At 42.1% G+C, this 27,742-nt stretch overlaps 4 protein-coding genes and 1 long non-coding RNA gene across 5 annotated transcripts; 4 read left to right on the top strand and 1 right to left on the bottom strand.

Moving 5' to 3' along the window:
• Positions 1-1,373: 1,373 nt before the first annotated feature.
• LOC137591683 (histone-lysine N-methyltransferase SETDB2-like) lies at positions 1,374-5,910 on the bottom strand. Its single transcript, XM_068309818.1, has 11 exons — positions 5,609-5,910; positions 3,959-4,072; positions 3,784-3,879; positions 3,521-3,693; positions 3,155-3,427; positions 2,725-3,047; positions 2,461-2,630; positions 2,127-2,381; positions 1,858-2,057; positions 1,686-1,774; positions 1,374-1,607 (listed from the first exon to the last, which is right to left on the bottom strand). Exons 1-11 carry the CDS (start codon positions 5,646-5,648, stop codon positions 1,451-1,453), a joined length of 1,890 nt encoding a protein of 629 aa, XP_068165919.1. The 5' UTR covers positions 5,649-5,910; the 3' UTR covers positions 1,374-1,450.
• Positions 5,911-6,275: 365 nt separating this feature from the next.
• On the top strand, positions 6,276-7,346 carry LOC137591639 (uncharacterized). Its single transcript, XR_011034684.1, has 3 exons — positions 6,276-6,368; positions 6,467-6,530; positions 6,700-7,346. It is a non-coding gene; the product is annotated as an uncharacterized lncRNA (long non-coding RNA).
• Positions 7,347-13,226: 5,880 nt separating this feature from the next.
• Positions 13,227-15,741, top strand: creg1 (cellular repressor of E1A-stimulated genes 1). Its single transcript, XM_068309635.1, has 4 exons — positions 13,227-13,684; positions 14,386-14,505; positions 14,644-14,757; positions 14,848-15,741. The coding sequence occupies exons 1-4, from the start codon at positions 13,343-13,345 to the stop codon at positions 14,932-14,934; spliced, it is 663 nt and encodes a 220-aa protein (XP_068165736.1). The 5' UTR covers positions 13,227-13,342; the 3' UTR covers positions 14,935-15,741.
• On the top strand, positions 14,866-20,612 carry LOC137591558 (T-cell surface glycoprotein CD3 zeta chain-like). Its single transcript, XM_068309634.1, has 9 exons — positions 14,866-14,936; positions 16,120-16,211; positions 19,090-19,187; positions 19,292-19,336; positions 19,455-19,520; positions 19,863-19,898; positions 19,991-20,044; positions 20,202-20,231; positions 20,323-20,612. The coding sequence occupies exons 2-9, from the start codon at positions 16,169-16,171 to the stop codon at positions 20,386-20,388; spliced, it is 438 nt and encodes a 145-aa protein (XP_068165735.1). The 5' UTR covers positions 14,866-14,936; positions 16,120-16,168; the 3' UTR covers positions 20,389-20,612.
• Positions 20,613-23,230: 2,618 nt separating this feature from the next.
• Positions 23,231-26,949, top strand: dnajc27 (DnaJ (Hsp40) homolog, subfamily C, member 27). The gene is made up of 7 exons (XM_068309378.1): positions 23,231-23,599; positions 24,183-24,265; positions 24,420-24,489; positions 24,732-24,896; positions 24,986-25,108; positions 25,176-25,336; positions 25,432-26,949. The coding sequence occupies exons 1-7, from the start codon at positions 23,507-23,509 to the stop codon at positions 25,562-25,564; spliced, it is 828 nt and encodes a 275-aa protein (XP_068165479.1). The 5' UTR covers positions 23,231-23,506; the 3' UTR covers positions 25,565-26,949.
• Positions 26,950-27,742: the final 793 nt, after the last annotated feature.

Below are 27,742 nucleotides of genomic sequence, written 5' to 3'. Positions count from 1 at the left end.
AGTGGGGCTGGAAGTTGGGCTTGGGGACCAGGCTGGGTTATAGTGGATTGGGGTGGGTATCCATTTTCCTCTTCTCCCTCAGGTTCCGTGACATCTCCGTCAGGTAAGTTCCCATCCGTGTCTTGTCTCTGCTCGTCTCCAGTTTCGAATCTCGGATTCAGGAGGAGCAGTGTGGTTTTCATCCTGGCCGTGGAACAGTGGACCAGCTCTACACCCTCTGCAGGGTCCTTGAGGGGGCATGGGAGTTCGCCCAACCAGTCTACATATGTTTTGTGGACTTGGAGAAGGCGTTCGACCGTGTTCCCCGGGGGGTTCTGTGGGGGGTGCTTTGGGAGTATGGGGTACCGGATCCCTTGATAAGGGCTGTTCGGTCCCTGTACGACCAATGTCAGAGTTTGGTCCGCATTGCCGGCAGTAAGTCGGATTCGTTTCCAGTGAGGGTTGGACTCCGCCAAGGCTGCCCTTTGTCACCGATTCTGTTCATAACTTTTATGGAAGGTGTACAAAACTGTGGTGAGACCAGCGATGTTGTTTGGTCTAGAGACAGTGTCACTGAGGAAAAGACAGGAGACAGAGCTGGAGGTAGCAGAGATGAAGATGCTGAGGTTCTCTTTGGGAGTGACCAGGAAGGATAGGTTCAGGAATGAGTACATCAGAGTTAGAGGTTTTGGAGATAGTCAGAGAGGCCAGACTGAGATGGTTTGGACATGTCCAGAGGAGAGATAGTGAATATATTGGTAGAAGGATGCTGAGTTTTGAACTGCCAGGCAGGAGGCCTAGAGGAAGACCAAAGAGGAGGTTTATGGATGTAATGAGGGAAGACATGAAGGTAGTTGGTGTGAGAGAAGAGGATTCAAAGGACAGGGCTAGATGGAGGAAACTGATTCGCTGTGGCGACCCCTGAAGGGAAAAGCCGAAAGGAAAAGAAGATACAGTAAAGCAATTTTTATGTATTAATTATTTTATAAACTGTGATGTCACAGACTTTTGACATTACTGTTTACTTTTTAATACTGTACTGTAGTTCTTTCACACAGTGGAGTAAGTCGTTAATTTGTAAAACTTCACATTTCTATTTAGGTGTATTACTTATCTTTTTATACTTTTCTCCTGCTCATTGTTTATCTTATTTGTTGAGTGTCCATTCTTCCATTTCTCTGTGACTTACCTCTAATACTGCTGTGGAAATTTCCCCAATATGGGATGAATAAAGATTTATCTCATCTTAAAGTGTAAAATGTTTACTATAATCTGATTTCACATAATGCCTTTTTTACAAATATACAACCAACGCTATGGCAATCATTCACATTAAAACAAAATAAATCTCCAAACAACTTTGTTTATTTAGAAAAACAGGAAAACGAGTGAAATGTTACATACAGAACATTAGAACAAAAATATATGATATTCTTTAATGAACAGTGTCCAAGTGTGAACTTGGTGGCTTTTACTTTGGTTCAGCCTCCATCTCATAAATGTCATACGGGTTCCCAACGGCAAAATATCCTCGGCAGTTGTCGCTGCCGCGCTGACACGGTATTTCCTGTTTGCTCCCCGCGTCTGCGGAGTAATTCCATGTCAGCTCAGTGCCGGCCTTCAAGACACTGATGGAGAGACGACAAAATCAGTTGAAGACAAACAACAGTTTCCACCATCACTTCCTCCACACGAGGCTTCCTCACCGCTTGGTGAAGAAGGCGATGACGGGGAGGGAGGGGTCGTGGGAGTCGATGAAGACGGGCTGGATGAACAGGTTTGGCTGGCAGCTGTGCTGTAGAGAAGAGACGGGTCAAAGGTCAAATGATGTGTAGAATTTAATCTCATAATCTAATTGTGTCCTCCTCTTCCTCTTACGTTTATGAATCGGCTCACGTTTCCCTCCTTGCTGGCGTCCACAATGACGGCGTCCTCGATATTCATCACTCTCTTTAGACTCCTCTGGCCGCTGCTCTCTGTTTCGGTGCTGCTAACGGCTCCGGCTTCCACCGGCTTCTTGTTCTCAGCCTGAGACTGGTCACATGACCCGCCCGCCGGTGGTGAAGGGGGGTCTGGACCTCCCACCAACACCTTCTGAATGACACAAACAGGATTGGTGGCGTTAACATCCTGTAAACCGAACCCACGGGTGACCCGGACCAGACGCACCTTGTCCTGGTCCTTCGGTGTCGTGGTTGCGGCGCCGGCATCAGCTGATCCATGGATCACGGGAACATGCAGGGGGGGCGAGGTGGATTCAACCAGGTTGCTCCGCCCCTCCTGCACCTGTGGGACGAGCCACTCGGTGACGAACTCCACTTCCTCGTCCGAGGGCAGGTCCATCCTTGTCATCTTTGGGGAGGGGGAGTTGGTGGGACTTTGAACCTTCTGCAGGACCACACCTGAACATGTTTCATCGTTAAATCGATCATTCCTTTTCAAAACACGAGCCCCCCTCCCCCCGACTCGACATCATCTCACCTGCATAGATGCACACGAACGTGCCGCGGTCCAGATCGTCGCGGCAACGCACCCCCCATCCACGGTTGTCGATCTTGAAGACCTGGAGGCGGACCCTGATCCCCCGCTGGACCAGCCGGTTCTGACAGCGAGCCCAGTCGCAACCACACCACGGACCGCATTCATACAGGCTGAAACACACACATTTGGTCATCTGACTGTGTGTGTGTGTATGTATGTGTGTGTGTGGAGGGGTGTCCTCTCACGTGTCCCACTCTGTCTCACCCTGTCGGCACAGGCTCTTCCAGCCTGTGATGACTGTAGTGGCGCCCTCTTGTGGTCAAGGACACGCAGGGGCACTGCTGCGCGTCTCTGCAGCCGTCAGTACACACACAGTAGGTCCGGAACAGCCCTCGGCTCAGGAAGCAGCCGTGTGGCCAGCGATCCTTCCTGTAGCGGAACTCAGGCGGATGGGCCCCGCCCTCCCCAGGACACAGCTGAACCGGCGTGGGCTCCAGCCCCCGGCTCAAGTCCAGCTCGGGACACTTGGGGCCGGCAGCTGTTGGGGGGTCCAACTGAACATGTGGGTTAAAAGTGAAGAAGTCCACCTGCAGGAGACACGCCATTAGTTCTGACACAATTTCCTGACTTGATGACATCACAACGAGCTAGGAGCCAATCACAACTTCTTCCCGTCTTGAAGGCATCAGCTGACCTGCAGGATGTCATGGCTGTCAGTGGTCAACAGGAAGTGCATCACATCGTCGTAGTTGCGCAGGCTTTGTCCGCACGGTGCCTTGTAATGGACGTGCCAGTCCTCCTCGTGGCTGGGGCCAGCAGGCCCCGCCCCCTCGCCATCCCCATCCTGCGACATCAGCGGCACCACCGTCAGCCGCTTGAAGCCACAGAGCAGCGGAATCTTCAATGGGTTCTGACCCCAGAACGGTGGCATTAACTGATGCATGCTGGGTAAATTGGATAGGCAGGTCTGAAGCAGGAACACAAAATCCGGGTGAACGCTACGTCAGGAGGTTTGAGGTGTGGCAAGTGTGTGTGTGTGTGTGTGTGTGTGTGGTGTGACCTTGCAGCAGGTGTGTGGTTGGTAGTGCAGCTGGACTGGGGTCAGAGGTCGCACCAGCAGCTGCTCTCTACCTGCAGGCGACGCTGCAGGGCTGGACGGCCCGTTGGAGTGAGGCGTGGTGCAGGACGAAGAGGAGCCTTGGAGGGAATCGTGCAGCAGGACCTCACCTGGACCTGAAAACACATTTAAATCAGTCAAGTCACTCAAGTCAGGGACAGTTCATAAACTCAATGTTAGTCTTAGATTATACTGCTGGAGTTTACCTAAGCCGATGACGTCCTGAACCACAGAGGAGTCAGGAAGGGAATCAGGAAGATAAGAGTCCACAATCTCCAGCAGCTTGAGGCCCTGAACGTATTCTGATCGACACACAACGACTGATCATTAGAGGAAAACAGATCTGCATGCTAACAAGACAAGAGGAAGATAAGAACCAACGTTTATCCGTGGCCGTCTTGTTCTTCAGGACGTTCTTCAAGTTATCCAGATACTCAAAAACTCCAGTGAAAACCTGATCCACATTCTCCTTGGCCCAGAAACTTTTGGCCCGCTCTGAAAAACAGTTAAAAAAACATGGTTCTACATGGTTCTCGGTGGCTCTTAGGGTGATGGCTTCTGGGTGCTCCTGGCTGACGGGGTTGGGGGAACTCAGCTAGAATGGCCCTGTTGGGTTCTAGTAGCCTATCTGGCCGTTGGTTTCCATCACACATGCATGTTGGCTCAGGGTTTACCAGCTACTGTCGAGTCCAATTGTTGAGAACCATTGGGTCCCGTCAGAATATGATGAGTCTCTCTTCAGACATCACAATCTTATGCCCTCTATCTTATCTTATCACAATCTTATCTTCCTCCTACACTGGTTTCCTCTGGTGGCCTATTCTATACTGTCAGGACCTCCACTAATCTGGTGGTTTATAACACTGGTATTAAGGTATTGGTTCTAAGATATGATAGTATTTATTTTTGTGTTGTTTAGGCATGTGCCTTTTGCTTATTTTACTAAGCTGTTGCACTTTATGCTACGCAGTTAAACAATTGTTTGTTGCTACTAGCATATTTCATTAAAAGTTTTACGAACTATCATCTTAATTGTCTTTATTTTTAGTTAGCATATGCCTTAAACACTTGGAGCTGAAAAGTATTGATGGTTATATAAGAGCAGCTTCATGCTGGTGCGATAAGCTGTATGTTTTACATTCAATTTACATATGATCTGATTAGTCGACTAATCAAAAAAATAATGGGTGATTAATCGACCATCAAAATAATGGTTTGTGGCAGCCCTACTTCAGACATCACAATCTAATGCCCTCTATCTTCCTCCTACACTGGTTTCTTCTGGTGGCCTATTCTATAATGTCAGGACCTCCACTAATCTGGTGTTTTATAACACTGGTATTAAGGTATCACTTCTAAGATATGATAAAACAGCCTAAACCTTTTCCACTCCACCAGCACTGCCTGTCTGTCCACTACCTAGTTTGTGTTTTCTCTCTGTCTGCTTTTGCTTTCCCCCTTAACTCACAGGGGTGCAGCACTTCTCTCTCTGGCTCACAATAGGAAATTCTAATAAAGACTGACAATTTAGCTCTCAGAGAGGACTGGTGACGGTCACATGCACGCATTAAAATATATAAAAGATTTTTCTGCAAGACTAAAATAAGCATTGATGTCATAAAAGGTTGACCCCCTTTTATGGGGCTAAACTATGAGAATATATGCAGACAAGACCGGGGAAAAGAATTAATTAATTATTTCTTTTTTAAAAAAACAAAGATTAAAAACTGGAAAACCTTTCTCTGAATTTCATCGTTGCAAATAAGATCAGATTGCAGCAGGCGGTAAAAATAGGACTTTCTGTTGAAATTTGAGAAAAGACTTCATTTCTAGCTAATAAATACTAGCTAATAAATACTAGATAATAAATAGTGAACTTTACATTGTCATGTCATCCATCTCTGCATACCTGAGGAAACCTGAACAAATATGAAGCTGGTTTTCACCTGCAAGAATCACGACTTCCTTTCTAACCTGGTAACACCATGTGCTTTAGTATAAAGTTAAATGAACAGGAACATTTCTTCTTACCAACATCTTGCAGGTCTAATGAATCCTCTTCCATCTCCATTCTCGATAGCCAGTGGTAGACAGCAAACTAACTATTCGGCTAACGTCAGCTGAACAGACGGTGACTGAACGATTGATTGATCGAATTGAAATTTCAACTAAAGGTAAGGTCAGAGTGGAATAGACGCGGGAATAACGCGACCTAAAGCGTTATAACGTTTAGTTCTCGCGCGAGTTTGTCGTCACGAGACTCACCTGCGTGATTCTGCCTTATTCAAATAGACCAGACGGCACCACGTCTGCCAATGGGATTAAGCGCTGTACTAATAAAGGTTTTGATCACACAAGTAAAAGAACTATTTACAGAAGTTTTTTATGAACTCAGAACATGAAGTGCATTATTGAACACAACGCATGTGTAACCCATGTTACCAAGCCCTACTAATTAATGTTAAAATGGGATGTTCAATGCATTATTATTTGCATAAAAGTAATAAAGCAAATAACTCAAATCAGATTCACTTAAGGTGAAGGTATTTTATTTCGAAGAGTGTTTCATTCTGAAGTGTAAATTTGCTGGTGACATGGGAACAGATCCTGGATCAGTAAGCATTCCACTGTCCAATCAGAGCTCTGCTTACTGAAGGAGTGGGCCAACAGAGCGTCATGTTGTTGTAGAAGCTCCCGCTTTCTATCCAAAGGAGAGGGGAAACCTGTTGCGTTTTCTGGAGAGTGATGACTTGTAAAATAACGCTGGAAAGCTGATTTTGTGATTCCGTTTGTAAGAGACACACATTGATCAAAGGAAGAGACTCCCGTTTTGTAATCGGGATTATAAATGTTAATTGTTCTGTTCCTATGTCACCTGCCTCTGTAAAGTGGATGGAAACTGGAGTAATGATGATCCATGCCCTTGATGAGAACTTAAACTTGACCTGTGCTGGTGAGTGATTTAATCCCATGTAATGTGTGAGATTGTCCTCAAACGTTATGATTTCATGTATTGTGGAAGATTAGATATCTATGTGATTTACTGACTGAATATGAATAAGCAGTTAATTGAATAGTGAATGTGAATACATGAGAGTAACTATAATGTTGGCCTATTGTAGGCTGGGTCTTTTGAGAAGTGGATTTCAACTGTAGGAAGCCTCTGATCTGCAGCAGTGGTGAAAGAGTTCTGCAGTTGTGGCGAGCCATCCCATTTGAGTCGATCCAAAAGAACTGTTTCCTTCATGTGAAGAACTGGTAGGACTGAAAATTGCAAGACTGATTGGATAACTTCATTGACATATTGGTCATTCCACTGGACTGACAATCAAAAAGGGGAAAGAAGACAGAGTTTAATTATCATATTGATTACTGACTGATACTTGATATTTGAGCATTCAGTTGACATTTAAGGTGATTGTTTTGGTAAAAAAGCCATTACACAACCTTTTGACTACTGTTTAAAATAAGTTATTTTTTTGAAAAACAAGATCAATCCTTAATCCTATCCTGATATAATGGAATGTTTTGTTTGGTTGACTGTAACAACATTTTGATAGAGAGTAGAGGTGATCTTGTGCAAGGGTGAAAAGATGTGGCATGTATTGTATATTTTTGAGTCTAAAAGGGAGGGTTTAAATATCAACAGGTGAAAACCATTCCATTTTGTGAGGTTGAAATTGAAAGAGAATCATGCTCTGAGATTTAAATAATAAAATGAATTAATTAGTTTTATAAACATTGAGTATAAATAGTCATAATAGATAAAACAAAGGTTGAGCGCTAGCCTGATTAGGTGGTGTTTTATTTTGCACACAATTTACCAAGCTGTTAACAGCTGTGTTCATTGTCCTCCTCTAATTTCTATTTTCAGTTTTATTTTAATTTCCTCAATGTAATACATTCAATTCTCTATAAATTTATCTTTTGGTCTCTGAGTCTTCTTTGTGTTGCTCACTCATTAACCCTTAAATGCTCAGCCCTCTAACAAATCTAGAATCTTTTGATGTACTGGCCCAAACAAATGCTGATTTAATAGAAGTAGAAATACATGTCTCTAACGCCCAGTATCTGCTAACCAGGACTGGGCCAGGGTTACACATGCAATAGGAAATTATGAACTGCAAAGTATGCATGAACAAGAATTGTCATACTCAACACAAATTTCTAAAAAGATATACAGTGATACCTCTGTACTCGACCGCCTCTATACTCAACCAAATCGGTGCTCGACCAAAAAATTTGAGTAGAAAATGTATCGGACCCCGAACAGATTTTCGGTACTCGATGAGCCGAGTCGACCCGAACGCGCTCCTCGGCCAGCGGGTAAGCGTCAGTTCGACTCAGACCGCCAGCGGAGTAACACGTACGCAAATTACGTACGCAAAGACGTACGGAAATTATAGCAAAATATGAAAGTGGTGTACGAGTGTCCGACCTCGCGTCGCAGTACGAAATGAAAGTCAACCATTTCCACTATCTTGAAGCAGAAGCAACTGACAATGGACAGGTTCCTTCTTAAAGAATAGAGGAAGGCTACTGCCCAGCCAGATTCACCTCCACGGAAGAGAGAAGGGAGAAAACCCCTGGAGGCGCGTTACCTAGCGTCATCATGGAAGGGGATTCCCCTTCCATGATGACGCTAGTGCCATCAACCACTCTCTAAAACGTAAAGTAAATTATACAAAATTGTTTATAATGCTTTATCTTTATCATGTACTGCTTGTGCACATTTACGTATTCATTGTTTAGATACACGTTCTTATAATATTTTAGGTATTTTTCTAAATGGTAAGAACGGATTAAAATACTTTCCATTATTTCTTATGGGAAAATTGGTTTCGGTGGTCGAACAAATCGGTGCTCAACCACCACCTTAGAACGGATTATGGTCGAGTACTGTATTTAAAAAAATTTTACAATTTTTTTTATTGTCAAACTGATTTTTTTCAATTTATTTTTACCACCAAATCTTCTTGCCATCTTTTTCACCCAAAATTAAACAAAGTTTATTAAGGTGTCAGTTTGTGTGTCTGCGCATGTGTGTGTGACTGTGTGAGAGGGTGTGTGCGCTATGTAACAGTTAAAATATATACAGTACATAAATTATTAATTTGAACTGGAGTGAGAAAATGTCAAACTAAGAGCAAGCAGGTAAAAAACCCCAAACAAGACAGAAGTGGAGGCAGGGACCGATGTGACACAAGTACCTTGTTTTCAGCTCCTTCTGGTTAAATGCACCGCGTAGGTGCAACAAAACAAAACAAGAAACAAGTTCACCAAGTAACCTTAAATAGACCAAAATAGAGGCAAGCTGAAGAAAACCTAAGAAAATCAAAACATGAGCTACAGTGAAGCCACGAACAGAGATCAGTCAATGTCTGCATGTGCGCGAGTGGAGCAGAGTGTCTCTGTAGTGTCTCTGTAGGCTCAACCCTAACGTCAACACAACAAACATTTACAGCTAAAACTACAACCAGGCAGTCAGAGACTGCAACATCCCGCAGCTTACCTACTTTACCTACTTAGTTACACCTACTTTCAAGGTAAGTGAGGGTAGCCTTAAAGTAGTACCTGACTAGTGCGTAGACTAGGGCATATGGAGAAGGCCAGCGTAAGACCATAGATCAAAGCTAGTGAATAGCTAGATCAAAGCACTAGCTTTGATCTATGGTCTTACTCACAAGCCCCCGGCCCCTCACCCTCCCTGCGCCTCATGCCTGACGCAACTCCGGAGTAAAACAAGGTCCAACCCCTATCCAGGAGTTTGGATCCAGAACCGAGGCTATGCGTGGAGGTAAGCCCCACCAGATCCAACTGGTAACGCTCCACCTCCAACACAAGCTCCGGCTCCTTCCCCGCCAGTGAGGGGACATTCCATGTCCCCAAAGCCAGCTTCTGCCACCTGGGTCTGGTCCGTCGTGACCCCCTGTCGTCACTGCCACCCATATGGCAGCGCACCCGACCCCATTGGTCTGCCCTGCGGGTGGTGGGTCCACAGGGGTGGGAAGAGTCCACGTTGCCTTTTCTGGCTGAGCCCTGCTGGGCCCCGTGACAGACCCGGCCACCAGGCGCTCGCTGACGGGCCCTCCGTCCAGGCCTGGCTCCAGACGTGGGCCCCGGGCTTCCTCCGGGCAGGGTCATATTTTTCCCTTTCCGATTTGTCATGGACTCTTCTGAACCATTCTTTGTCTGGCCCTTCACCTGAGACCTGTTTGCCTTGGGTGACCCTACCAGGAGTACAAGACTCCCGACAACATAGCTCCCAAGATCCTTAGGGCACACAAACCTCTCCACCACGATAAGGTGATGGTTCCTTGGAGATGGGGTCAGTAATTGTTGGATTCAAGTATAGCTGCTTTAGTTTTCTCTTTGTGAGCATCGTTTACCTGCCGGGGTCAACAGGGTGGCGAGCAGCAGCAGTCTGGACATCCTCACCTGGAGCTTCAACCCAACACATCTTCTCCTCGCCAAAAACAAACTGAGAAGAATGAAGCAAACTCTTACTTGTTCCGGTCTGAAAATGGGGCAGGAAGTGGTGAGGCGTCACTGTGACAGGTGACACATCTTCAAATACCCCCCGCACATCAAGACTTTTTCGACAACGCAGGTAGAAAAATAAATTCTGTTTACAGCAGTTTCATTTAGTTACATTTAGAAATTTCATACCTGAGGGGAGACAAAGATTCATGTTGTCCTAATGGTTTATTTTGTGCCTCTTTTTATTGTCTGAAACAACTGAAAGCTGGATATTTAACCAAAACTATTGAATCTGAAGGATACAAACATTTTTCTTCACAAGTAGTTTGATAGGAGTTATAAAAGATTTCATTACAGAAAAAAAACATGCAGAACACTTTTTGTTTTATTTATTTATAAAAATATTTTATGAAAAAATAAAACTTCACAGCGCATTTTGGATTATATCAAGAAAAATTAATATATAAAGCAGAGTGGAGCTTAAAACGACGAACAAACAGCAATAAACCCAGAAGCCCCGCCCCTTCCTCTCCAGTCAGTTTTAAATTCATTTGAAATCAAACAAGTTTCTAGAGTCAAGCTAATTAACAAAGCTGTCAGTGAGAAACTGTCAACTACTGTACAAGAATTGATCCAAACTTTTTGCACATCTGAGAATTTGTTCTCTGAAGTGAATCTGTCTTGCTTTTATAGAAGCAGCTCCCTCTAGTGGTCAGACGTGACAAAGGCACATGTGAGGTATCACACCTGTCCACACAGCATCACACACTCTTCTATTTGTGGCTGACAAAAAAACGCTTGAGATTCAGCCAGAGGTCTGATTACTGACCAATGACGCAACATTCCTGAACTATTGATTATGTTGTTTATGATCAAAAGGATTCTTTGTGCTGACTGGAGGAGCAAACATCAACTTTTACTCAACATATATTCATATATGTTCAATCTCTTCAGAAATAATCACAGATCAAATTTTTTCAGCGACTGAACATGACTGGAAATGTTTTCCAGTAGCCTTGAATTGATTGTTTGCAGTTTTATAGTTGTGTCCTGTAGGACTACAAACAGAGATGATAGAACTACAACAACCATCAGCTTTCACCATCAGTGGTGTTTCCTGTCTGGCGTGGCTTGGAAATATTCTTCAGGAGTGATGGTCTTCATGCCCCCAAAGTAATCCAACACCCACACCTGCAACAGGAATGTGGACGTTCAGGAGGCTTGTCGTGCTCTGGTTGGCTAGCAGCATTGAGGTAGTCATGGCAACAGTGGTACTGGTACCTGCGTGATGTTGAACTTGGCAAAGAACCAGTTATGACCAAGGGGCCAATCGATCATCTCCGGATGTCGACTGAAAAGAGCTTTTTTAGCAAAGTCGGCCTAACCTAATTCTTCTGATATTCTCTCTAATAATGGTTGTTTCTTAGAGTTTGCTGGAGAAGGCTAAGCATAAAAAAGCTCAGTCTGAACTTTAAATCTTTGTTTGGAACGCTTTGAGAAGCATGAAGACATTCTCTCTGACTCAGGAAAGTCACGTGATAACTTCTTAGACATCTTACAGCCTGTAAATGTGAATATTTTTCACATTGACAGACTCATAAAACCTTTGTTGAAGGTGTTGAACGTTTCTGCTTCCGCCTCCAGTCACATGACCTCAGACATGTGACATTTACTGCTGAGTCACTATCTCAGAGAACTGCTACGTCATCTGCTGCATGAATCCAAAAATACTGTGTATTTCAGTCAGTCATTTTCAGATTACCACCGCTATATCCGCTGCAGCAGGTCACGGGGAGCCGGAGCCTATCTCGGCTGAATAGGCCGTGAGGCCGGGCACGACGCCAGTGCACCGCGGAGCCACACACAAAGACAGACAACCACGCACACACACACTCATTCCTACGGACAATTTGGGACCGGCCAATCAACCTGAAGCGTAGCTTTTGGAGGTGGGAGGAAGCCGGAGAACCCGGAGAGAACCCACGCAGACACGGGGAGAGCATGCAAACTCCTCACAGAGCGGGACTCGAACCTGGGTCCGCTGTGTTGTGAGGCGGCAGCGCTAACCACTGCGCCACCGTGCCACCCCAACACACGTGATCGGGCGTGCACGCACACACACGCAATACACAAACGCGAAACAGGCAACTTCCCTACATAGCCTAGCATAACATGACTTCATTCAGGCTTACTAACAATAAGAAAATATGAACCAACTTACGTGTTTTAGCTTTATACTGTAGGCCAGCACGTAAACGTGTGGGAGTGCACGCAAACACACGCAATACGCAAACGCGAAACAAAGGAGACCTCCCTACATAGCCTAGCATAGCATGACTTCATTCATGCTAACCGACAAAAAGAAAAAAGATAAAATGTGAGCCCAACTCTGGAGTGTCCCGTTAGCCTAACGCTCTACTTCAGAGGGGCGTGGCCCAGGTGAAGGAGGCGTGGACCAGCGGAGCTCATTAACATACTACAGCCGGAGGCCTGAAACGAAGCGTTTTGTGAGTAGCTCAGATGAGCGGTTTTGAAAAGCTGATATTTAGGACCACAGATCACTTTAGGTCAAAATATTTGGAATACAGTCTTGTTGGACATCTGGCAGATGAATGACATTAAGTTAAAAATACATAATATGGGACCTTTAAAGAAAATCATATATTTTGGTTCTAATGTTCTGCATGTAACATTTCACTCGTTTTCCTGTTTTTCTAAATAAAGTTGTTTGGAGATTTATTTTGTTTTAATGTGAATGATTGCCATAGCATTGGTTGTATATTTGTAAAAAAGGCATTATGTGAAATCAGATTATAGTAAACGTTTTACACTTTAAGATGAGATAAATCTTTATTCATCCCATATTGGGGAAATTTCCACAGCAGTATTAGAGGTAAGTCACAGAGAAATGGAAGAATGGACACTCAACAAATAAGATAAATAATAAGCAGGAGAAAAGTATAAAAGGGTAAGTAATACACATAAATAGAAATGTGAAGTTTTACAAATTAACGACTTACTCCACTGTGTAAAAGAACTACAGTACAGTATTAAAAAGTAAACAGTAATGTCAAAAGTCTGTGACATCACAGTTAATTAAATAATTAAATAATTAATGCATACAAATTGCTTTACTGTATATTCTTAACAAATGATCCGAAGTATGACATTTCAATCCAAGCTTTTATTTTGAAGTCAGAATTGCAATTACGACACGGGCTTCCTGTTATAGTTTCCTCTACTCTTGTTTTGAAACTCCACACCGGATGTCGGCCTGTTGTTTACATGTGTCGCTCCGGGCTTCCTTCACAGACTCCCGGCGTCGAACCCACCATGTTCGCTCTGCGTCCTGCCCGCGCGCTCCTCCTCGGCCTGCTGTGGGCCGCCCTCTTCACGGCCGCCTCCTGCCGGCTCCGCATCCCTCCGCACGACGAGGTGGCCCGCGTTGCCCGCTTCGTCGCACACAGGTGCGATTGGGCTACCGTGGCGACCATCTCCACGCACGAGCCGGTGGTGGGACAGCCGTTCTCCAACGTCTTCTCGGTCAGCGACGGTCCGGTCGGGTCCAGCTCCGGGGTGCCCTACATGTACCTGACAAAGTGGGAGATTTCCGTGCAGGACCTGAAGGTAACACCAGCTACGTCACTGTTTGGGGAACAACAACAAAGTTTCTTCAACATTTTCACACAGTTGTCTACGATGTGTTCAGAACTTCATTTAAGACTTTATTTTTTAAAAATATTATTACCTAACGCGTGTTGTTTTTTAAATTTAGTGTAATTTCTGCTATAAATAAATATAAATAATAAAATTAATTTTATCCTTTACTGAAATACACAGCATTTTTGGATTCATGCAGCAGAGATGACGTAGCAGTTCTCTGAGATAGTGACTCAGCAGTAAATGTCACATGTCTGAGGTCATGTGACTGGAGGCGGCAGCAGAAACGTTCAACACCTTCAACAAAGGTTTTATGAGTCTGTTAATGTGAAAAATATTCACATTTACAGGCTGTAACTTGTCTAAGAAGTTATCACGTGACTTTCCTGAGTCAGCGAGAATGTCTTCATGCTTCTCAAAGCGTTCCAAACAAAGGTTTAAAGTTCAGACTGAGCTTTTTTATGCTTAGAATTCTCCAAAAATCTCTAAGAAACAACCATTATTTGATAGAATATCAGAAGAATTAGGTTAAAATTTACAAATACTGAAAAACATTTCAGATGATTTTAAAGTTGCAGCTGAAGCTGAATGACTGAAGGACGTTGAAGTGAAGAGATAAAGACCTTGAACATTCACGGTCACAATGTGTTTCTTTTTACTTCCTGCAGGTGAACCCTCAGGCGTCTCTGTCCATGTCTCTGGCTCAGACTCCTTACTGCAAACAGGAGGGCTTCGACCCCCAGAGTCCTCTGTGTGCTCACATCATCCTGTCTGGATCTGTCATGGAGGTACACACACACACACACACACACACACACACACACACACACACACACACACACACACACACACACACACAGACAGACACTGCTGTGAGTGTGGGCGTTACCATCTGAGCAGTCACATGACCTCACCCTCTCCTCCAGGTGAACGGGACGGAGGCCGACTTTGCTAAAAAAGCTCTTTTCAGTCGACATCCGGAGATGATCGATTGGCCCCTTGGTCACAACTGGTTCTTTGCCAAGTTCAACATCACACAGGTACCAGTACCACTGTTGCCACGACTACCTCAATGCTGCTAGCCAATCCGAGCACGACAAGCCTCCTGAACGTCCACATTCCTGTTGCAGGTGTGGGTGTTGGATTACTTTGGGGGCGTGAAGACCGTCACACCTGAAGAATACTTCCAAGCCACGCCAGACAGGAAACACCACTGATGGTGAAAGCTGATGGTTGTTGTAGTTCTATCATCTCTGTTTGTAGTCCTACAGGACACAACTATAAAACTACAATCGATTCAAGGCTACTGGAAAACATTTCCAGTCATGTTCAGTCGCTGGCTTGAATCCTGCTTTTCTTTCCACAGCAACTCAGGGGTTAAAATCTGCAGCGAGCAAGAGGAAAAACATAACAAAAAATGTAATCTGTGATTATTTCGGAAGAGATTTGCAAATCTTCAAAATATGAATATATGTTGAGTAAAAGTTGATGTTTGCTCCTCCAGTCAGCACAAAGAATCATTTTGATCGTAAACAACATAATCAATAGTTCAGGAATGTTGCGTCATTGGTCAGTATTCAGACCTCTGGCTGAATCTCAAGCGTTTTTTTGTCAGCCACAAATAGAAGAGTGTGTGATGCTGTGTGGACAGGTGTGATACCTCACATGTGCCTTTGTCACGTCTGACCACTAGAGGGAGCTGCTTCTATAAAAGCAAGACAGATTCACTTCAGAGAACAAATTCTCAGATGTGCAAAAAGTTTGGATCAATTCTTGTACAGTAGTTGACCGTTTCTCACTGACAGCTTTGTTAATTAGCTTGACTCTAGAAACTTGTTTGATTTCAAATGAATTTAAAACTGACTGGAGAGGAAGGGGCGGGGCTTCTGGGTTTATTGCTGTTTATTTGTCGTTTTAAGCTCCACTCAGCTTTATATATTAATTTTTCTTGATATAATCCAAAATGCGCTGTGAAGTTTTATTTTTCCATAAAATGTTTGAACAAATAAATAAAACAAAAAGTGTTCTGCATGGTTTTTTTTTCTGTGATGAAATCTTTTATACCTCCTATCAAACTACTTGTGAAGAAAAATGTATCGTTCAGATTCAATAGTTTTGGTTAAATATCCAGCTTTCAGTTGTTTCAGACAATAAAAAGAGGCACAAAATAAACCATTAGGACAACAAGAATCTTTGTCTCCCCTCAGGTATGACATTTCTAAATGTAACTAAATGAAACTGCTGTGAACAGAATTTATTTTTCCACCTGCGTTGTCGAAAAAGTCTTGATGTGCGGGGGGGTATTTGAAGATGATGTGTCACCTGTCACAGTGACGCCTCACCACTTCCTGCCCCATTTTCAGACCGGAACGAGTAAGAAGAGTTTGCTTCATTCTTCTCAGTTTGTTTTTGGTGAGGAGAAGACGTGTTGGGTTGAAGCTCCAGGTGAGGATGTCCAGGCTGCTGCTTCTCGCCGCCCTGTTGACCCCGGCAGGTAAATGATGCTCACAAAGAGAAAACTAAAGCAGCTATATTTAAATCTAACGATTACTGACCCATTTATGATCTTCATACATAAAATAGTTGATTTGTGTGTGAATCTTTTTGTACAGATCGAAGGAAAACAAACTTGGTAAAGCCCGGTAGCTGGAGTTACCATTTACAGTAGTGATAATTTTGCAGTTGTTGACTTATTGACTGGTTACATGAAGGTTTTTATCATAGAGAGAAAAGTTTGAAATTTTTAAAATGAACTGTTTTAAACCAAACAATATTTTGATAATTTAATTCCATCTTATTTTATTAAAAAATTTAAGTGTAGAGTTTTAAATACAATTTAAATATCTAAAATCTTAGTTTCTATCTACATATGAGGTTGTAAAGGCCACAAAGACAATATATGGTATTTTAGGGAACAAAATTCAAATATAAGGCCAGTAGCTGAAGAAGAAACAGAATTTAAGCGTTTGAAACCTGAACGTCAGATGAAAACACGTGAACAAATGGTTCATTATTGGATCTGGAGGTTATTGAACACCAGTCGTGTTGCTTCCTTCATTAAAGTCTTATTGTCTATCAAAATTGACAAAGAACTGAAATAATCTCTTTTTCTTTTTTGGACAGAAAATACAAATGTGTTTTTTTTTAAAAATGTCACGAAGTGAAGTGAAAAAAATATTTTTGGGTGTTTTGAATCAAAAAAATCTCATCTGGCACGAATTAAAGAGACTTTTTCTTCTCTAAAAGATGGATTCGTTTACACGTCTCACTGATCACTTCATTTCATCCACCATTAGTTTAGTGAGAGAGAGAGAGAGAGAGAGAGACAGACAGATCAAAAGAGAGACAGAGAGAGAGACATCCTCAGGAAGCAGCTTTGTGGTTTCCACGTTTCAACTGGTTCTCAGTGAAGTGAATGATAGAAAACAGAGGAGCAACGGTTTGTGTCGAGCAGAGAGAAACCAGACGAGCTGCAGAGACAACTTGTCCTGGATTCTGTCAGGTGTTCAGGAACCTGTGGAACCCAAACTCCACTCTCACTCCATTCATTCTGTCAAACTCTTTCTACATCACACTTGAATCTGTTGTTACATACCTCTTCAAAGCGGTCGCTTATTGTAATTGTCAGTGTTCGTGTGTCCGTCCGTCCGTTAGGCCGTTCGTCTGTTTGTCCATTCAATAGTACACCAAATATCTTCACAACCGTTGCAGATAGAAAGATGAAACAAAAAGCACATTAATCGGGCGGCAAAGGGGATGAAAATTAGATGATGACCTTGACCCTGAGAAAACTAGGTCAAGGTCAAATTTCAACTTCTGTACACTCAGGAACTGGATGTTTGAAAGACAAGGGAGAAGGCCAGTGTGAGTAAGACCATAGATCAAAGCTAGTGCTTTGATCTAGCTATGCACTAGCTTTGATCCATGGTCTTACGCTGGCCTTCTCCATATGCCCTAGTAGTCTATGCACTAGTCAGGTAGTACTTTAAGGGTACCCTCACTTACCTTGAAAGTAGGTGTAACTAAGTAGGTAAAGTAGGTAAGCTGCAGGATGTTGCAGTCTCTGACTGCCAGGTTCTAGTTTTAGCTGTAAATGTTTGTTGTGTTGACGTTAGGGTTGAGCCGAGAACTCGTTTCAGACGAGTATCCAGTAAGGATAACACATTTTTGACGAGTACGAGCATACTACGAGTAAAACTTGTGAATACTCGTGCTCATTCAATTTCCTGACCGCTTCATAAGTTTGGGTGGGTCACGGAGAGCTGGAGCCTATCCCAGCTGGCATAGCTGAAGGACAATCCTCAGGACTGACTGTCTTCACGCTCTGTGATTGGCCAGTCACAGACAGCACCCGCCCCTCCCTACAGAGACACTACAGAGACACTCTGCTCCACTCGCACACATGAAGACATTGACTGATCTCTGTTCGTGGCTTCACTGTAGCTCATGTTTTGATTTTCTTAGGTTTTCTTCAGCTTGCCTCTATTTTGGTCTATTTAAGGATACTTGGTGAACTTGTTTCTTGTTTTGTTTTGTTGCACCTACGCGGTGCATTTAACCAGAAAACGAGGTACTTGTGTCGCATCGGTCACTGCCTCCACTTCTGTCTTGTTTGGGGTTTTTTTTACCTGCTTGCTCTTAGTTTGACATTTTCTCGCTCCAGTTCAAATTAATAATTTATGTACTGTATATATTTTAACTGTATATATATTTAACTGTTACATAGCGCACACACCCTCTCACACAGTCACTCAGTCACACACACATGCACAGACACACACACACAAACACACGCACACGCACCTTAATAAACTTTGTTTAATTTTGGGTGAAAAAAATGGCAAGAACATTAGGTGGTAAAAATAAGTAATTGAAAAAATCAGTTTGACAATAAAAATGTTAAAAATTAAAAAGATTTTTTTTTTTTTAGAAATTTGTGTTGAGTATGACAATTCTTGTTCATGCATACCTTGCAGTTCATCATTTCCTATTGCATGCGTTGTCTTCAATAATGCACTTCATGTTATGAGTTCATAAAAACCTTCAGTAAATAGTTCTTTTACTTGTGTGATGAAAAACTTTGATTTGAATCTCAATTTTGAGGCTGTTCTGTAAATAGTATTAAAATAAACAATAAATATAGCAACTTCTGATCAGTAAATTGTTTGTTTGTTTGTTTATTTGTCAGCAAGGTGATGTAAACATGACTGGACAGAGGTCCAGGAGTTAGAAAGATAAAGGAAGGAGAAATGAGACGCAGTTTCATTACAGATGTCAGCAAACCTCCAAAACTCTTTTCTGTTGTCATGGAAACATTCCTGCAGCAGAAACCATTGCACACGTACGTGACCTTTGACATCTGACCTCCACAGAGGCGATGAAGCTGTACAATCCCTCCTTGTGCTTCATCCTGGATGGCTTCCTTGGCCTGTACGCTATCATCATCACCGCCCTGTTCATCAAAGAGAAGGTGGGTAGAACCAACTCCATCGTCATGACAACGTTCTTTTGTGTGATTCTGTTGGTTCATCAGATTTTGAATGATGCTCGCTCTTATTTATTGAAATACTTTAGATCTTCAGATCCAGAATGAGGGCTGCAGGCGAGGGCGACTTCAATGTGAGTCACCGTTCATGCCGTTTCTAATAGAAGCGTCTGACTGAGCTGCTGAGGTTCTGAAATTAACATCCACATGACTTCAGAAATGTTGAAAACTTTTTGATGGCGTCTCCTTCAGGATCGGAAAGGTCAGGAATCCGGAGACCTCCCCCTGCTTAGAAGAGGAGATCCTGAAAGAGGACGAGTGAGTCTGGGTTCTCCGCCGGTTCTGTGACATTATCGATCACCGTATCACTGTCTGCCAAGGTTCACAGTAAACCACAGAAAAACTCTTGTGAAGAACCTTGTGGAACCATGAAATCATGAAAGCATCAACAGTCCAAACCGGACACATTCTAATTAAAAGTAAAGTTTGGACGAAGTTTATAGAAATAATCCACAATATAAGAACCTCAATTGTTAGAGAGAACATGAACTTTGGACCTTTAAGAGACACTAAACCAATCCGACACGACGCACATCACGATGAAAAATGAACGCTGAAATGTTCCTCATCTGATTTATTTTTACTTGTTCTGTTTTATAGAACCGCAGGATGATGGATGAAGACCAGACCTACAAAGTAACAACACTTCACTTCTTAACATCTGACGATGATTTCATGGGTGATGTCTCGTTGTTCATTTATGAATATTTCTCATGTGATGTTTACAGGACTGGACCAAACGACCAGAAGGAGAATACAAAGAGCTTCCGGTTAAAAGAGAGGTGTGTTCATTATCATCCTTATTACTGCACGTCTGTTCCAGCAATAGTTATCATATTTCCTGAGTCGTAACGTTCTGGTTCTACTTAATCTATTTGATCATGTGTGAAAAATGAGTTGATGGTCAGAGATGAACTGATTTTATGTTTGCGTCTGCAGCGTCAGAGGAGGAACGAACAGGTTTACCAGGTAAGCGTACCAGTGAGTCACACATGATCCATTCACTGTCAGCGGGTGGGGTCTATTTACTGGATCAAAGCCCCTCTTCTCTGTTTCTCAGGGTTTGAGCTCAGCCACCAAAGCCACCTACGACTCCCTCCAGATGAAACCACTTCCTGCTCGCTAAAGCCATCCAGATTATAAACTAATGTTGTGCAACTGAAACTTTGCTTTTTTTTTTCAGTTAAACATTTTTTTTGTTTAGTTTTTTTTTGCCTCTCTTTTTTGACGATATCCTGAAAAAATTGAACCACAAGCTCTTTAATTTTAAATCTACTTTTATGTTTGTTTTTATGCCACATTCCAGGTAGTTAGGATGAAATGTTTCTATTCTAATAATCACTAATTTGATTTCTTCTTTGGATGTTTCATTGACAGGTCCTGCTATAATTCTTTCTTTTTTCATGATGTTTCTATAAGCACATTTTTTTGTTTCCCAGCAGAAGCTGTTCTTCTGTTGATAAAATGTAAAATAGATGATTTCGGATTAAAGCAGCTCTTACCACAGTTTAAGAAAAAATATTTAATAATTTAATCCATATAATTACTGACAAAAAGATAATTTAAGGTAGTCTTTATTAATCCCACAGCGGGGAAATTTGCATGGTTGCAGCAGCAGAGGGAAGGGAGGCCCATACATACATGCATACCAGTGACGAGCAGTGAGGTTCATGGCTGGTGAGACACTGACCTACATGTTAGTTTATATGTTATGTTTACTTATAAATGAAGTCCATGTGCAGCTCCTTCTGAACAAAAGCATCGAAAAAATTTCGAGTTGAGATATGTAATCCTCCATTTTTATAGTAAGGTAAGGCGAACGGAAAACAAATGAATGGCTGAACTTGACTTGATTACAGGAGACTGCAGCTTGCTATCACTTATTCTGCGGCCGTGGAGTCCAAAGGAGAAACCATGGGATCAGCAGCGCCCCCTACCATGTGGCAGGAGAACTGCGTGCCTCACTTAGTGCCTCTTCCCAGCCGTTTTAGGATCAGTCAACTCTAGAATGACATTACATACATATATTACAGTGCGCCCTCACGCATTCGCTCATCAAGGCTTTCGACTTAACCTCATGGCGGATTTTTGGTAGGCAGTCACGTGATACCGTACGCGCACTCTATTGGCTGACGGCATCCGAAAGTGCGCTCTTATTTTTTATGCGAGGCACAAAATTGCTTGAAACAGTTGATAAGGGTGTGGGAAAAGGTAATACAGATAGAAAGTGGTTCAATATCATTATGGGGAGGGTTCATAAACATTTAAATTACCGTAAATAATAAGATAGTTTAGCGCTCTATCACGGAAATTTGTTAATTGCACGTGGTTCCTGGAATACGCACTGTATATACTTTAGCTAAACTGTGGAAATTTAGTTCATAGAGCAAACGTGTTTGAACATTTTAATAGCGACATATAGAGAGATAGCATTACGGTCTCACTGTATAGCTGGGCCAGAAGTTAGTCCATTGCGCAATCCATGGTGAGGCTCGGCTGGCTGGTGCCTCACTGCAGGTCTCTTCTCAGTATTTCAACGATAAATGTGAAAATTCAGCGATCTTGAGTAAAAATAATCTAAAATTGATGACGTTAAATGGAAAATAACATTATAATACGCATCACTGAATAAATATAACCATTTAATTTATTTTTTCCATTTTCTATATATTTTTTCTTTCATGACAGCAGTTGAGGCCGTGCCCTGAATAGGTTGTAGTTAAAATTCCTCTAAATGAAACTACGCTATCTACTGTTTTACATGCCTGCACCAAGATTCATGTTAGCAAAGAGTGATTGGAAATCCCCAGTATGACGGAGGATTTCCATGAGACAGATAACCATCTGTGTGTCGGTGGACAAAACAAGTTATCATCTTGAAAAGCACTTAAAAGTTAATCTGGGAAACGTGTCTGAAAGCTAACTATATTTGAATAACTCACGTTTTTTCTTTGGGTAAAACATTATCTTTGTGTACATTGTTTTACTTATCAAAAATGTCTCCAATACAAGTAGTTAACAGGTTTTATCGTTGTTCTCCCAGACCTGCCACTTCACATGTGCTTTGGTCCACAAATTGACGTACTGTCCACTGTCTCCTGTGTCTGTTTTTCGTTGAGTGCAGAATGCAGAATAAACATCCATGTAAGCTGTTGCTATCAGTTGAGTTCCAGAGTGTAATTAACGTGGAGAAGACATACATCGGTCAGAAATGCATACATACATATTGATATGTAACATATGATATACATGTAAACATATTATATACATATTAATAATTTACAATTTACAACTAGAACCAATGCATTCGCAGACTTCAACATCCCGCGACACCCCTGAATTCAAAATGTTACCCTGACCTACTTGCAGAAGTCAAAGATCAAAGCTAGTGCTCCGACCTACTGTCATTGATCAAAGCACTAGCTTTGATCTACGGTCTTACTCACACTTCCTTCTCACTCGTCTTTCCATCTCATCTAGTTCCTGAGAAGACAAAAGTTTCAATTTGACCTTGACCTCGTTTTCTCAAGGTCATCATCTCATTTTCACCCCCTTTGCTGCCCGAGTAATGTGCTTTTTGTTTCATCTTTCTTTCTGCAACGATTGCGAAGATATTTGGTGGACGTACTAACGGACGAACGGACTTAATGGACAAACACACAAACATTGACAATTACAATACATTACCACTTTGAAGCGGGATGTAATCAACAATTTACATTTCACAACTACAAACTACAAGCTACAGGCTACAAACTACATAAAAACACATACTTAATGTAATAATATACTTAATATATGCAATATTGACTTAGAATCCCTTCACTGTATTGTATCGTCCTTTAAATGAGAACATCAGGTAAATTGATCACTTTTTCAAATTAAGAGTGACATTAATTTGTAGTGAACACTTTTATTTTGAAAGAAACAACAGGAAGTCTGCATTGGCTTCTCCCTGGTCCCAACCAACTAGTTAGCATTGTATACGATGAGGCTAGCGAGCTAGCCGTGTATCAGCTGTATGTTACGATGGCCGCTAAACCAAAACATTAGCATCAAGGCCGATAAACAATGTGGCACGATTAATTAAAACGACAATAATTCAGTTTGAGGCCTTTTATCGGCCGGTTTGCTAACCAGCTAGCTGTGTTAGCCGCGTTCCAAACAATAACATTAGCACCTGTCATTACTAGCATCATTAGCTGCCGACAGAGTTCCTCCACAAATACGTGAATTGTAAAGAAATGCAAATGGAACAAAACGCGCCGAAACGCAGAGACAATAAGAAATCTCTGCGTGTGAAGGTAATCAGCCTCGGTAACGCGGAGGTCGGAAAGGTAAGGGGCTGCTAGCTTATTGCTAACCAGAGGTCTTACCGGGTTCGGCGGGTTGTGGCTCAGATGCTATCGACTGAAGTAAACCTGTACAAGTCTTACATTTACAGTTAAATAAGGGAACCTTAATTAAAGATTGTTGTTAAATAAATATTTTTTCTAAAGCGTAAAAGTTAACTGTGCTGTTTTTTTTTTAAAATATACGGCTGTATTCGGTCTGATTTAAATTCTTGAATTTTAATACCAGTCTCCGTATAAAAAAATGAGGTTATTATTATTTTAGCTGATAAATTGAACACAATAGAATTCTGATGCAAATGTTTGTGGAAATATAAGTGTTCACTAAAATTCGGCATGTAAATTACTCGTTGATACAAAATAATTTGGATATTTATAAACCCTCCGACTCTACAATTGTCTTAAATGGTTTTCATTCATTTGTGTTTTTGCATTTTCATTAAATGAGCTTTCTGTTGGAAGTGTCTTCCCTGAACTAAGGCAAACATCTTAACTGATTTCTAATGTAATTATTTCTAATCAATCAATAATCAGTACACACTTGGTGTCAAACCATTTTGCTTTCCAGAGCTGCATTATCAAACGATACTGTGAGAAGAGGTTTGTCCCTAAGTACTTGGCCACTATTGGCATCGACTACGGTGTCACCAAGTAAGATCATCCCCCATTATTTTCCATGTTTGATCCTTAAAAATCAGAATTGCACTCTCCATACTCTTGTTTTAATCTATTGATATTTCTTCACGGAGATAAAATTGTCTGTACGTTGTGTTTTAACAATGCAGTAATGTGTGTGTTACATCAGAGTGCAGGTTCGTGACAGAGAAATCAAAGTGAACATCTTTGACATGGCTGGACATCCTTTTTTCTATGAAGTAAGTCAGGAAATATGTCTTTATTTCACTGTTGTTATGAACATAAAAAGTATTTATTTTTTATTGTTATCCCTTTGTAGTGTTTATTTCTACATCAAAACCAGACATAAGTACGTATTTCAGAAATTAATCTTTTGAACTACGTCAGAGATCAGCGTAATGTCTTCAGCCTGCAAGCAGGTGGTGGTGTTTTATCTTATCATGGTCTCCCCTACATTCGTCCCGTTATTTCTGTCCATCAGGTGCGTAATGAGTTCTATAAGGACAGCCAGGGGGTGCTGCTGGTTTATGACGTAGGCCTCAGGGAGAGCTTCGATGCTCTGGACAGCTGGCTGGGGGAGATGAAACAGGAAATGGGTTCCCAGGCCAACATGGACAGCATCGTGTTCGTCGTCTGTGCAAACAAGGTCGGACTCATTCACTCCGATCGGATGCTTCAACTTCTGGAGCTCATACAGACCTGATCTGACTGATTGTCACTTCTGTCTCGCTACAGGTGGACCTGACGAAGCGGCGGGTGGTGGACGAAGGCGAGGGCCGTTTGTGGGCGGAATCCAGAGGGTTTCATTACTTTGAAACGTCGGCGCAGAGCGGAGAGGGCATCAACGAGATGTTTCAGGTACGTACTCGCGCAACCAGTCGACGTGTTTGCTATGGGTTCCACCGTCTTGTCTGTCACCTCTCAGGCGTTCTTCTCCTCCATCACCGACATGTGTGAGAACGGCGGGAAGCGTCCAGTGTCGGAGGTCAGTGTCGGCTTCACCAAGGAGCAGGCGGACACCATCCGACGCATCAGGAACAGCAAAGACTCCTGGGATATGCTGGGTGTCAAACCTGGTGCCACACGGTGAGTAAGGGGATGGGGGGTGTCAAAGGGCTTTAATGAGGGTCTGGGTGAACTGTGGGTTGATGTAAACTGTTGGGGTCTGACCTTGTTTTCAGGGAGGAGGTGAATAAGGCGTACAGGAAGTTGGCGGTGCTGCTGCACCCGGACAAATGCGTCGCCCCCGGCAGCGAGGACGCCTTCAAGGCGGTGGTGAACGCCCGCACCTCGCTTCTGAAGAACATTAAATAACAGAAAGGGGACGGAACCGTGGTGGCGGGAGCTGCTGTCGCTCAGACGTGGACTGAAGGAAGACACAGCCGTACCAACAGTGTTTATTTACTGGTTTATTTATTTAGCATTGAGGTCTCTTGTGCCATGTTGCTTTACGCCAACCACGTCTGGTTTACAACCAGTTTGAGCTTATTTATTATATTTGACATGGATTATTATAGAAGGGAGAGAGAGAGAGAGAACGACGGAATATGATGGTGAATCGATTTTACTTCCTGTGGGTTAAATCACAAAGTTCAAAATCAGAATTATAAAATTTTAATATGTTTATATTTTCTGTTGAATGAATGGTTCATCTATATTTTTATGGTTAAATTATTATTGAGATTATTTCAAGATTTTAGAAGAATAATTTGGTCAAACAAAATCCAGGTTAATGTCAAAATATTCTGTTGTAAAAAGATGTCGATCCTCAAAGTCCAAATTTGAGTCAAAAGAATTCCTAGAATCGAATTTATTTTTTATTTTTAATCTTTTCTGTTTGGATGAATTTCAGTTTAAATGAATGAACTGTTTTGATGATGTCATCAGCAGGTCAAAGGTCAGTGTCAGACATCCAGCTTCTGGTAACGTTATGAACTGTCGTAATAAATGTCTTTCATTCTTTAAATGTTTTAAGTAAGTGGTTCTATGCAGTAACCGTGTTCTGTGTGAACATCTCCCAACTGCTATGTCGTCTTTAAAACTTGGCGCTGAAACCAGTCCAGATGAACGGTATGACATCATCAAAACACTTCATAGTTGGAATAACAAACTTTTGTACTTTATAAAGCCAAATCTGCCAAGTTGTCATCTCTCTGATGAGCATCATTATTTAGATCAATACAAAATATATAAATATAAATACTGAATGCAGAATCAAAAAGGTAGAAATTAACTTTCAGATTGTGAAAGTGGGATTGATGTGTTTCATGACATCTCTGCCAAACACACGGAACAAACCTGTCTTTGTCTTCCAGCCATGATTTCTTGTGCATGGTGAAGACGTCTTGCGGTTTAAAGTCATTGTAGCATGTGAGGAATGCGTGTCGCATCAAAGTTTTCAAAGTTTGGTCACAGCTCGGCTCCACACCTCATGACCGATCGCAGTCACACTGGAAGCAGAAAATGTGAGGAGGATGACCTCGTCATCGTCACACAGACTGGCGATGTGTTTCATGTCACCTCTGATGTCACGGCCTCTGATGGAGAGGAAGTTGAACGCCGATCACGAGCGAGGATGCTCAGCTGCTCACATCACGAGCGTTTCACTTCCTGTCCACTGAAGTGTGAACGCTGCCTTGTCACTGTGGGTTGTGTTTATGCATGTTTTACCGGATTGAAATAATAAAAGATAAAAATCAGTCCGACTGTCAGCGGCCTGAGTTTGTTCAGCAGTTTAACCTTCAGCTGACGACGGGTCAGGACGTTTTCTAAATGTTTTTCTAAAATAACAAAATGCAGTATTCATGTTTTTATTGAACATTTGAAAAAACATCTGATTTTGGGAAAAAGGATTTTGAATATTTTTATGAAGTTGCTACATTTTGGAATATATAAGATTCAAAAATAGTTGGGTGATTGGGTATTCAAATCAGGCAAATCAGAATATAATAAAAGTGGAGACAAGTTTCCTGAACTACTTAAATATATTTTAGACGACGGAATATTTTTGCAATTATTCTTTAATTTTTGGGATTGATGTAGTTTTCTGCAGTTTAGTGATAGCTTAATACATAAGTTTTTGTTATTTTTAATACTTATACTTCCGTACAATAATCTTTATTAAATCAGAGTTTTTCAGTAATGCATGAATGTTTTTAAAGTTCACTTTTTCTTTTCATCCAAGGTTTTGAGTAAAACTGGGATTAAAATCTAAAGAAGACATCTTTGTTTGGACAGAACAACATTGTGTTACCAGCAGTGAACACGCCGACACACACTGACCTTTAACGGCTTCCAATCCCAACCTGAAGACACGCCAACACGTTTAATCTGTCCTATTAGTGAGTGGCCATTTGTTTCCCTTTCAGGGATTGCTGATGAGATTAACATACGCCTCACTCTTCCTCCATCACAGTTGTGTTCATCCCTGTTTCGTGTTTGTTCTCCATTGTTTTGCTCTTTTTGGGACGTTTTTTATTTAACCTCTGAGAT

This window comes from Antennarius striatus, chromosome 24 (assembly GCF_040054535.1).
Source record: "Antennarius striatus isolate MH-2024 chromosome 24, ASM4005453v1, whole genome shotgun sequence".
NCBI lineage: Eukaryota > Metazoa > Chordata > Actinopteri > Lophiiformes > Antennariidae > Antennarius > Antennarius striatus.
The sequence above is the reverse complement of the archived record's forward strand: the minus strand, read 5'-3'. Positions and strand labels throughout refer to the sequence as shown.

What these genes read in the sequence shown, in the direction of transcription:
- LOC137591683 (XM_068309818.1), bottom strand. Translation starts at nt 5,648, where the DNA reads ATGGAGATGGAAGAGGATTCATTAGACCTGCAAGATGTTG. An exon ending in TCAGGACGTCATCGGCTTAG is followed by an intron (nt 3,694 to 3,783) that starts GTAAACTCCAGC and finishes ATGTGTTTTCAG; the next exon opens with GTCCAGGTGAGGTCCTGCTG. An exon ending in GAAGAGCCTGTGCCGACAGG is followed by an intron (nt 2,631 to 2,724) that starts GTGAGACAGAGT and finishes TGTGTGTTTCAG; the next exon opens with CCTGTATGAATGCGGTCCGT.
- creg1 (XM_068309635.1), top strand. Translation starts at nt 13,343, where the DNA reads ATGTGTCGCTCCGGGCTTCCTTCACAGACTCCCGGCGTCGAACCCACC. An exon ending in TTTCCGTGCAGGACCTGAAG is followed by an intron (nt 13,685 to 14,385) that starts GTAACACCAGCT and finishes TACTTCCTGCAG; the next exon opens with GTGAACCCTCAGGCGTCTCT. An exon ending in TGTCTGGATCTGTCATGGAG is followed by an intron (nt 14,506 to 14,643) that starts GTACACACACAC and finishes CCTCTCCTCCAG; the next exon opens with GTGAACGGGACGGAGGCCGA.
- LOC137591558 (XM_068309634.1), top strand. Translation starts at nt 16,169, where the DNA reads ATGTCCAGGCTGCTGCTTCTCGCCGCCCTGTTGACCCCGGCAG. An exon ending in CCCTGTTCATCAAAGAGAAG is followed by an intron (nt 19,188 to 19,291) that starts GTGGGTAGAACC and finishes GAAATACTTTAG; the next exon opens with ATCTTCAGATCCAGAATGAG. An exon ending in GGAACGAACAGGTTTACCAG is followed by an intron (nt 20,232 to 20,322) that starts GTAAGCGTACCA and finishes TCTGTTTCTCAG; the next exon opens with GGTTTGAGCTCAGCCACCAA.
- dnajc27 (XM_068309378.1), top strand. Translation starts at nt 23,507, where the DNA reads ATGCAAATGGAACAAAACGCGCCGAAACGCAGAGACAATAAGAAATCT. An exon ending in GACATCCTTTTTTCTATGAA is followed by an intron (nt 24,490 to 24,731) that starts GTAAGTCAGGAA and finishes TCTGTCCATCAG; the next exon opens with GTGCGTAATGAGTTCTATAA. An exon ending in GCATCAACGAGATGTTTCAG is followed by an intron (nt 25,109 to 25,175) that starts GTACGTACTCGC and finishes GTCACCTCTCAG; the next exon opens with GCGTTCTTCTCCTCCATCAC.